At 42.0% G+C, this 10,717-nt stretch overlaps 1 protein-coding gene across 1 annotated transcript in view; it reads left to right on the top strand.

Annotated features, from left to right (window-relative positions):
- Positions 1-8,544: 8,544 nt before the first annotated feature.
- LOC134205644 (nose resistant to fluoxetine protein 6-like) overlaps positions 8,545-10,717 on the top strand; it is a 48,155-nt gene continuing 45,982 nt past the window's right edge. Inside the window, exon 1 of the mRNA XM_062681090.1 lies at positions 8,545-9,240. Within this exon, the coding sequence (XP_062537074.1) occupies positions 8,892-9,240 (349 nt within the window). The 5' untranslated portion in view covers positions 8,545-8,891. The remainder of the gene's footprint in view (positions 9,241-10,717) is intronic.

Genomic DNA, 10,717 nt, shown 5'->3' with positions numbered 1-10,717 from the left:
TACAAGACGCTTATAAGACCGGTTGTCCTCTACGGACATGAAACATGGACAATGCTCGAGGAGGACTTGCAAGCACTCGGAGTATTCGAGAGACGGGTGCTTAGGACCATCTTTGGCGGTGTGCAAGAAGACGGTGTGTGGCGGCGAAGAATGAACCATGAGCTCGCCCAACTCTACGGCGAACCCAGTATCAAGAAGATAGCTAAAGCCGGAAGGGTACGATGAGCAGGACATGTTGCAAGAATGCCGGACAGCAACCCTGCAAAGATGGTGTTCGCTTCCGATCCGGCAGGTACGAGACGGCGTGGAGCGCAGCGAGCGAGATGGGCAGACCAGGTGCAAAACGACTTGGCGAGCGTGGGGCGTATCCGAGGATGGAGAGATGCGGCCTCGAACCGTGCATTGTGGCGTCAAATTGTTGATTCAGTGTTATCTGTTTAGATGTTAACTAAATTAATGAAATGAAAATGAATTTTTCGCGCCACGAGCAGCAATGTTACCTGTTGATGAGTTATGCAATTAGCTCCAGAAAACCACGGAATAGATTAAATTCGATTACTAATTATTGGAACGATTAATTGAGATGCGGTTTTCACTGAGTGAAAGCTGTTGAGTATTCCTTTTAGCTGTATAAGTTTTCTTTTAACCTGCGCTTGATGGGGAAGCGTCATTAACAGTATAATAAATTTCTTCATACTAATTTGCATGCAAACTTCAAACGGCTTGTGCTAAATCAGTTTTAACCCAAATGAGCTCAAACTTTCAGACGACACTCAAAACATGGTAAAGAATCAGATGAGAGCTGTGGAGCTAAATCAATTTTTTGAACCACCCTACCTATTATATTTCATATTTGTGTACTTTCATATTTATATAATTTCATGTCATTGCACATTGATATTATAATATTTTAATATTATCATGTTTATCATATAAGAATATGTATATTTTCCCCATATTTATATTTTTATTAGACCTGTCCGCCGATTGAAAATTTACCAGCGGCGGCGTGATAGATCATTTTCAGCCAGCGGCGGTGGCGTGACGGCGTCACTCCGTTGATGATTGGCGGCGGCGAGGGTCGGCGTGGACTAATTTCAAGCGTCAAAAACTCTCCGGCATTTTTTCAGAAGTTCCCCAACGGTATTTTTTTTCCTCGAGTTCGATGGAAAGTTCATCAGGAAATTCCTTTTAGACACTTGTCCAGATATTTCTTCGGACATTCTCTAGGAATTCTTCCACAAGTTCCTCCAAGATTTCGTTCTGCAGTTCCTACAGGATTTAGTCTGAAAGTTCCTTCAGGATTTCGTTCAGAAGGTCCTTCAGGATTTCTTTCGAAAGTTTCTCTAAGATTTCGTCCGGAAGTTTCTCCAGGATTTTGTTTGGAAGTTCGTTCAGGATTTTGTCCGGAAGTTCGTCCAGGATTTCGTCCGAAAGTTTTTCCAAGATTTCGTCCGGAAGTTTCTCCAGAATTTTGTTTGGAAGTTCAATCAGGATTTCGTCCGGAAGTTCCTTCAGGATTTCTTTCGGAAGGTTCTTCAGGATTTTGTCGGGAAGTTTCTTCAAGATTTCGGTCGGAAGTTTCTCCAGGATTTCGTCCGGAAGTTCCTCCAGGATTTTGTCCGAAAGTTTATCCAAGATTTCGTCCGGAAGTTTCTCCAGGATTTCATCCGGAAGTTCCTTCAGGATTTCGTTCGAAAGGTCCTTCAGGATTTCGTCCGGAAGTTTCTCCAAGATTTCGTCCGGAAATTTCTCCAGGATTTTGTTTGGAAGTTCGTTCAGGATTTCGTCCGGAAGTTCCTTCAGGATTTCTTTCGGAAGCACCTTTAGGATTTCGTCGGAAAGTTTCTTCAAGATTTCGTTCGGAAGTTTCACCAGGATTTCGTCCGGAAGTTCCTCCAGGATTTCGTCTGGAAAGTCCTTCAGGATTTCGTCTGAAACCTTCTCCAAGATTTCGCCCGGAAGTTTATCAAGGATTTCGTCCGGAAGTTCCTTCAGGATTTCGTTCGGAAGGTCCTTCAGGATTTTGTTCGGAAAGTCCTTCAGGATTTCATCCCAAAGTTTCTCAAAGATTCCATCCGAAAGTTTCTCCAGGATTTCGTCCAGAAGTTTCTCCAGGATTTTGTCCGAAAGTTTCTCCAGGATTTCGTCCGGAAGTTTCTCCAGGATTTCGTCCGGAAGTTTCTTCAAGATTTGGTCCGGAAGTTTCTCCAGGATTTCGTCCAAAAATTTCTCCAGGATTTCGTCCGGAAGTTTCTCCAGAATTTCGTCCGGAATTTCCTTCAGGATTTCGTCCGAATGTTTCTTCAAGATTTCGTCCGGAAGTTTCTCCAGGATTTTGTCTTCAGGATTTCGTTCAGAATGTCCTTCAGGATTTCGTCCGAAAGTTTCTCCAGGATTTCGTCCGGAATTTCCTTCAGGATTTCGTCCGAAAGTTTCTCCAAGATTTCGTCCGGAAGTTTCTCCAGGACTTCGTCTGGAAGTTCCTTCCAGATTTCGTCCAGAAGTTCCTCCAAAATTTCGTCCAGAAGTTCCTTCAGGATTTCGGAAGTTTCTCCAAGATGTTACCGACGTAATCGGCAACAACCTATGGCTATTTTAGATAAAACAAAAACAGTTGTTCTTTGTTAGGTTAATAAAATTGTTTATATTGTATTTATTGTATTGTAATTCATTTAAATATAAAATTGTTAATTCAATTCGAAATTAGTTTGAGAACCCATGCTTAATATTATATAAAATTCGAACTTTAAAATTCACCCATGGAGACTTTGTTAGACCCCTCGCAAAAAGGGAGCAAACTGGGGATGCTGCAACACCAGATCCGGGAGAATAGTGGAACGAAGGACTCAGGGAGAGGGGGAGCATGGTGGAGAATGGGAGAAGAAAAGTTTTTTGGAATGGATGGGATGAGTAGCTCTACCTGCTCTACCTGTTCTGAGGAAGAGGATCAGTATTGTTCGGGATAAGGAAGCAACATAACGTAATTTAAAAAAAAAGTTCCTCGTAGTTGGTCGAAGTGATATTCGGTTTTCGCCAGGTGGCATTTCGAAGAAAAAAGTTGAGCGCGTACTTTTTCGGAGGGAATTCCTCAAAAAAGTGCCGAGTGAACCTTTTAGTGCTCGATGTACGAGGTCCGGTCTGCCACACGTCAAAATAGTGCAGAACCGCGGTTTCTACGTGTAAGCTCAACGGGACGCTCCGGTACACGCCACGTCGCTTCCTAGCGTGCCCCCGGTTTTTTCTAACATCCCGACAAAACCGATTCCGTAGTCTACCGCAAACGGCTACTGGGATTCCGCTCTCGACCAAATTGCACAAGGTGCATACACCTCTCGCGGCGGTACACATCTCTTCAGTGGAGACATACCCAAGAACGGTGACAATTCCCGCCCGTAGCCAGCCGCCCGGCGGCGAGATTCCAAATTTGAGGGGAAGTCATCTGAGCAACGTCGCCGCAGCACCGTCAGCAACGAGCATCGGGCGGCGTCGGTTCCCGAGTGACGCGACGCTCATACCATCTCAACGCTCTAACACGTGCTCCAAGTATGCAAGGTATGCAATAACCCTCCCCTTCCCTCCAACATCTGACGCAACAGAACGGGCCCCAACGATAATCAACACCAAGTAGTAATCTCCCTAGTCTCAGTAGAAATTAATAAATTTAAAATCCAAAAACGAACCCCTTTTGTTCTTAGCTTGGTTATAAAACGAATGCAACCCTCATCTAGGTAGAGGCCTATCCATTGTTCGCTCGATCGGTTGGCAGGTGAGTATAGGGTTGTCCAGTTTTCCGTGGTCTAAAGCCGACCCTGAGATAACACCAGAGTGAGCTGGCCCAGGCGTGTGGACGCCAACACCCCCAGAACGGGTGGACGTTCACGGTGATTTCAAAGATTCCGCCCAGAAATTTCTCTAGGATTTCATCCGGAAGTTCCTTGAAGATTTTGTCCGGAATTTCTTCCAGGATTTCGTTCGGAAGTTTCTTCAGGATTTCGTCCCGAAGTACCTTCTGGATTCCGTCCGGAAGTTCCTCCAGGAATTTCTCCGCATGATCCTCCAGAATATTTCGTCCGGAAATTCCTCCAGGATTACGTCCAAAAGTTTCTCCGGAAATTCCTTCGGAAGTTATTCGAGGAATTCTTTCAGGAGTTTCTCTAGGAATTCCTTCACAAGTTCCTCCACCCGAATGGTGAAACTTGCAACCAAATAGACCATGTTCTGGTGGATGGGCGCCATTTCTCGGATGTTATCGATGCACGGACATTCATAGGTCCGAACAATGACTCTGATCACTACCTCGTTGTCAGTAAAATTCAACAGAATCGAAAGAAAAATTAAAGCGAATGATGCGTTACAATATCCAGCGATTGTCGGCGGAAGGAGCATTGGCTGAGTACCGCCAGAAGCTCGACGAACGGATAAGTGCAATCAACGTTAGCGACAGAATCAACGATCTATCCAGGATGGGTTGGTTCGATGTGGAGTGTCAGAGAGTGACAGACGAGAAGAACGTTGCCAGATGCCGGATATTGGTGTCGGGTACCCGGTCGAATAGAGATCGGTACAAGGAAGCAAGAGCAGGCGAAAAACGAACCCACCGCAGGAAGAAGAAAGAACATGAAGAACAAATGAAGCAAGAAGAAAAAAGGTAGAAGGAAAAAGGAAGAAGGTAGATGGAAGAAAAAAGAAGGAAGAAGGAAGACGGAAGAAGAAAGAAGTAATGAGGAAGAAGGAAGAATGAAGAAGAAAGATGGAAGAAGGAAGAAGAAAAAGGGAAAAAGGAAAAATAAAAAATAAAGATGACAGAAGTAAAAAGGATGAGGGAAGGAAAAAGAAGGAAGAAGGAAGAAGTAAGAAGTAGGAAGGATGAGGGAAGGAAAAATAAGAGGGAAAACAGAAGAAAGAAGGAAGAAAAAAGAAAGAAGAAGGAAGAAGGAAGACTGAAGAAGTAAGAAGGATGAGGGAAGGAAAAATAAGAAGAAGTTAGAAGGAAGAGGGAAGAAAGAAGAAGGAAGAAGGAGTAAGGAATAGGGAAGAAGGAATAAGGAAGAAGGAGTAAGGAAGAAGGAAGAAGGAAGAAGGATGAATGAAGAAGGAAGAAGAAAAAGGGAGAATAAAGAAGGAAGAATGAAGAATGAAGAAGGAAGAAGTAAGAAGGAAGAGAGAAGGAAAAAAGGAAGAAGGAAGAAAGAATAAAGAAGAAGGAAGAAGCAAGAAGGAAGAAGGGAGAAGAACGAAGGAAGAAGGAAAAAGGAAGAAGGAAGAGGAAATAATGAAGATGGAAAAAGGAAAAAGGAATAAATAAGAAGGAAGAAGAAAGAAGGAAGAAGGAAGATGGAAAAAGGTACATGGAATGAATAAGAAGGAAGAAGAAGGAAGAAAGAGAAAGAATGAAGGAAAAAGAAAAAAGGAAGAAGGAAGAAGATGGAAGGAAGAAGGCTGAGGGAAGGAGCAAGAAAGAAGAAAGAAGAAGGAAGGCGGAGGAAGGAATAAAGAATAAGGAAGAAAGAAGAAGGAAGAAGGAAGAAGAAAAAAGGAAGCAGGGAAAAGGAAGAAGGATGCAGGAAGGAAAAGAAGGAAGAAGGAAGAAGGAAGAAAAAAGAAAGAAGAAGAAAGATGGAAGACGGAAGAAAGAAGAAAGAAGAAAGAAGAAAGAAGAAGAAAGAAGGAAGAAGGAAGAATGGAGAAGGAAGAAGGAAGAAGGAAGAAGAAAGAAGGAAGAAAGAAGAAGTAAAAAGGAGGAGTGAAAAAGAAAAAAAAAGGAAGAAGAAAGAACAAGAAGGCAGATAGAAAAAGGAAGATGCAAGAAGGGAGAAGGAAGAAAGTGTAAAGTGAAGGAAGAAGTTCTCATTTTTCACTTTTTTTCTCATTCGACCTAATGGGCATTCGGCATAATGACCATTAAGCCTAATGACCTTCGGCCAAATGGCCTTCGGCCTAATGGCCCGACACCTTATGAGACTGTCAATGACGTGCGGAGAAAGACAGCGCCATCTCCCGTCATGTGTAAAAACTCATCCGTCATGTGCAAAGGGAATTTCCCGTCAAGTGCAAAAGGAATTTGCTGACAGATATAACCGAAGTGGTTGCCAGGTGGAAGCAACACTTCGAGACTTTGTTGAATAGTGGAAGTGACGGTACATCGGTGAATAGAATAAATATTAGCGACGATGGACAAGTTGTGGAATTGCCTACACTAGATGAGGTTAAAAAAAGCTGTTAAAGAGCTGAAAACAATAAGGCTGCGGGGAAGGACCAGCTCCTGGCTGAACTTATCAAACATGGCAGTGAGCAGATTTATGAAGTTCTGCACCATATTATGTCGAAATTATGGGAAGACGAGAAAATGCCTGCTAGCTGGTTTGACGGCCTCATTTGCCCTCTCTTTAAGAATGGGCACAGACTGGAGTGCGCCAATTACCGAGGAATAACTCTCCTTGATTCGGCGTACAAAATTATGTCCCTTTGTTCTGTTCAACAGATTGAGAACGCTTGAAGAGTCCTTCGTCGGCGAATACCAGGCAGGTTTTCGTGAGGGTGCATCAACGACGGATCAAATATTTACCCTGAGACAAATTCTTGATAACTAGAACAACTTGCAGACACATCATCTGTTTATTGATTTCAAGGCGGCGTACGATTCAGTTAAACGGAATGAATTGTGGCAAATTATGCTAGAACATGGTTTTCCGGCGTAACTGATACGACTGATCCGTGTAACGTTGGACGAATCGAAATCAAGTGTAAGGGTTGCGGATGAAACATCGACATCTTTTGTTACCTTAGATGGATTGAAGCAGGGTGATGCACTCTCGAATCTACTGTTCAATATAGCGCTCGAGGGAGCAATTAGGAGAGCTGGCGTGCAAAGAAACGATACCATTATTACACCTGGGCTTTGCGGACGATATCGATATTATCGGGATTGATCACCGTGCCGTGGAAGAGGCTTTTGTGCCTTTTAAGAGGACATGGTCGCTGGCAATCAACGTGGGTTCATTAGGGGTGGTGGTAGTGAAATGATGCTGAATTGTGAAAAATTTGAAGTGGTTGAAGAATTTGTGTATCTTGGAACATTAATGACGCGCGATAATGATGTTACCCGCGAGGTGAAAAGGCGTATTGCAGCTGCAAATAGGGCTTATTACGGACATCGTAACCAGCTTTAGTCCCGTAGTCTGCAAACGAAGACAAAATTCGCGCTGTATACTACTCTGATTCTTTCGGTGGCTTTATACGGCCATGAAACATGGACGTTAAAGGAGGCTGATCGGAGAGCTTTCGGAGTGTTCGAGCGTAAGATGCTGCGGACAATACTCGGCGCTAACCAGGAGAACGGTATCTGGCGACGTCGCATGAATCACGAGTTTTACCAGGTGTATAAAGGGCTGGATATTATTAAGCTTATTCAACCCGGCAGACTACGGTGGGCTGGTCACGTTGTTCGTATGCCGGAAGAACGTCAAGCAAAGATAATATTTAGTAGAGAACCCAGAAGAAACAAGAGAACGGTATCTGGCGGCGTCGTATGAATCACGAGTTGTACCAGGTGTATAAAGGGGTGGATATTGTTAAGCTTATACAACACCGCAGACTACGGAAGATGCAGCAGGCTTCGTTGAAGGCCGCGTACACGAAGGCTGTTTGCAGTTGAAGAGGACCTGAGAGCGCTCAATGTTAGGGCGACTGGAAGCGATTGGCCCAGGATCGAGTCCAGTGGAGAAGGATACTCCATTCGGCGTAGGTTCATCGAAGAGCTGATGGGCTGCAACTATCAAGAAAGTAACTCATCAATATTTCAAAAAATCAGGAATGCAACTGATTTAAATTTTGAGTTCTTTGCAGCTGCGTGCGGTTTCCAAAACTCCCGAGCTACTAATTTTGGTTACATTCAAACACGAGTACGAACAACTCAAAGAAAACTAGCTACAATGAAGCTTTTTTATAATTTTCCTTGCGGCTACATATCAAAGGTGTAATAATTCAAGTTGAATAAAATATTTCAATTTTATCATCTTATCGTTGCCACACAGGTATACAAAATAGTCGCAATTATAAACTTAGAAAATTCAATTTTCTTTGGTGACAATGCAACAATCAGAGCCATGTGGCTACTCAGAACGCAAATAACGACCACACTTCTAAGAGTGCAACCTCAACCTACAGGCTTGCTAAACGCATTGGAATATGTACTTCATCTGAGCTCTCCCCCGAGGGTGGGTCGATATGTAGAAATCATTCTTTCCACTCTATCAGCAATCAGTAGCGACCAGGCGACATTGAAATACGGTTTTTCGCGCAATTTGAGCCGAGAAAAATAAACGCAAAACACTGATTGCCACTTGCTTTGTATAGAAGGTATATCCCAATATGTTGATACTTTATAGCGTGCAATAGGCCGCGTGGTAGATAGCACTCAGAGTGTGCAGTGAATATCAACTAGATCCGATCCGATTTGATGCTAGGCTACTGCTTGCTGCGGCTAGAGGCGTTCGATTCTTCCACAGGTGCAAAGATATGTAGTCATTTGTACGATATCATGGTCCCGTCAGTCTTCATCGAACTTCGGAACGAATACGTTCCGACTCTTGGGAACCTGGATCATTATAATTGCAAACAAAGGTTTCCTAAGTAATTGACAGTAAATATTATCAAGTGTTTAGCAGAAGGACTTACATCATGGTCATATAGAAACAGTGCCTGATTGTCGACGGAAAAGTGTTCTAAATAGATTTGAGCAAATTTTAGTAGTAAATAACGAGATCGGTGAAGCAAGAAAATGCGAAAACTACGACTTCTGTGATAATTAATAGGGCAACTAGAAGCGCCCTTCTAAGAATATTGCCGATCAAAAAGTGAGCTAAGTGAAAAGTTAACTCCTTGAAATAATGATGTACGTCAATATAGTTATTAGCTTATTGGGGCTGATAGCGGTAGCCCCATTGGTAATAGCCAACGATAAGCAACAGTGCAAAAAACTGGTGGACAAAAGTACCTCAGAACATGTCAGATTGAAAAGCAAACAGCCACCAAGTAATAGTGATTCAAGCATCAATGTAACCAATGAAGCCAAATGGAATTCAGTGATAGTGGGCAACAAATCTCCACCCGGTGGAAATTTAAGTGATACTGACGAGTTTTTGTTGCATGGGATGCACAGTAAATTTCCCAAACGGACTCCCGAGATAGTGTTCATGGAAAACGAAGATAGAATAAAAATTGATATCGAGGAAGCAGGTACGTAATATCACCCTGGACTGTTTCGCAATTAAATTCCCTAAACTATGGCTTAGAAAAACATTGATACAAATGTAAAATTTACAAGACAGAATCACCGTCTTGGACCACAGGTCGTTCAGACTGAACACTTTACACCTAGCATAAGACAACAAACATCATACAACACCCAATGGACCAGTGAAGAATTTCTCGTATCACCGGGTGGGAATCGAACCTACACTCCACAGCACAAACGTCTACACGATTGACGTCGCAAACCGCAAGGGCCACGAAGCCCACAAAAAATTAATACAAAATTCTATGAATAAAAATTGGCTACGGGGTTTGCAGAATCCGCTTTTTTCAGACTAATTATATTAAATATATTATGTGTTGTTATATATAAGGTGTTTCGTGTTTGATCAACACTATCATCCTTAGTTGCTATGATAGCTAATCGTTACAATAGAAGATTGCTGGTTCTCAGTTTCTCACAAGTTTGAATAAATCATTTCATATAATCTCGTTATATTTTGAAGTATGGAAGATTTTTTACAGATTTTATGCAATAAAATGCATATTGAATTATTTATTTGAGAAGCTGTAGTTGCCCATTTTGAGTCTTCCAAGAAATTAGGGAAAATTGTTTCCAAACAAAATGTCATCAATTAAATTAGTATCATCGATACAACCCAACACTTTGCCAAAATCATTTGAAACATAAAAATAAAGGCAAAATCAAATAAATCGTATAGTGATTTTTGACCGTTTTCGAGTTATACAGATTCGAACACTTACCAACTCATTAGTAGTGGAAGAGGTTCGATTGTGGGCACACTTTTGTCTTAGGTCTGTATCTTTCGCCCTAGTTGATCTTATGACGACGGTTGTATACGAATGCAAAGCTAGACGAGTAACCCTACTACTAGCAAAGAATCCATATTGATTTAGTCGGATTTGGAAATATTATTGACAACATCGCAAATTTGGTATTTTTGGACATTTCAATTTTGTGGTTCGGTTGTGGGCACTTTTGAAAACTCGGCTAAAAATACAGACGATAGAATAAAAATCACACAAATTTTAAGAAAAGGAGAAATTTATTTATTCTAACAGCCAGGAGGCACTAAAAACCTCAGATCAATCCAAATCCAGCCAGCAGTGATGATGCATTTATATGCATCACAGTCAAAGAAAAAGCTGATTAATCAGTCTTGCAATGAATGTTTCGAACGCATATTAATACCATTAACGCCCGGAGCTTAGGCAACGAAAATTAATACATGTTTAGTTCTCAAAACAATCAAAAGAATTTCACCTGTGATTAGTGCTTAGGATTGTGTACGTATATTGGTCCTAAGTTTGAGGGTTTGATTAGCTTTCCGGCATATGTTTATTTTGTCCTGTTCTTCAAACGGACAAAAAATGGCTTGGCATGGAGACTATTATTTTCAGTTTCATTTTTTCATCAGAAATCAATGATTTCTAATTAGAA

Source organism: Armigeres subalbatus, chromosome 1, assembly GCF_024139115.2.
Source record: "Armigeres subalbatus isolate Guangzhou_Male chromosome 1, GZ_Asu_2, whole genome shotgun sequence".
NCBI classification, from domain to species: domain Eukaryota; kingdom Metazoa; phylum Arthropoda; class Insecta; order Diptera; family Culicidae; genus Armigeres; species Armigeres subalbatus.
Note: the sequence above shows the minus strand (reverse complement) of the source record. Positions and strands in the feature narration are given on the sequence as shown.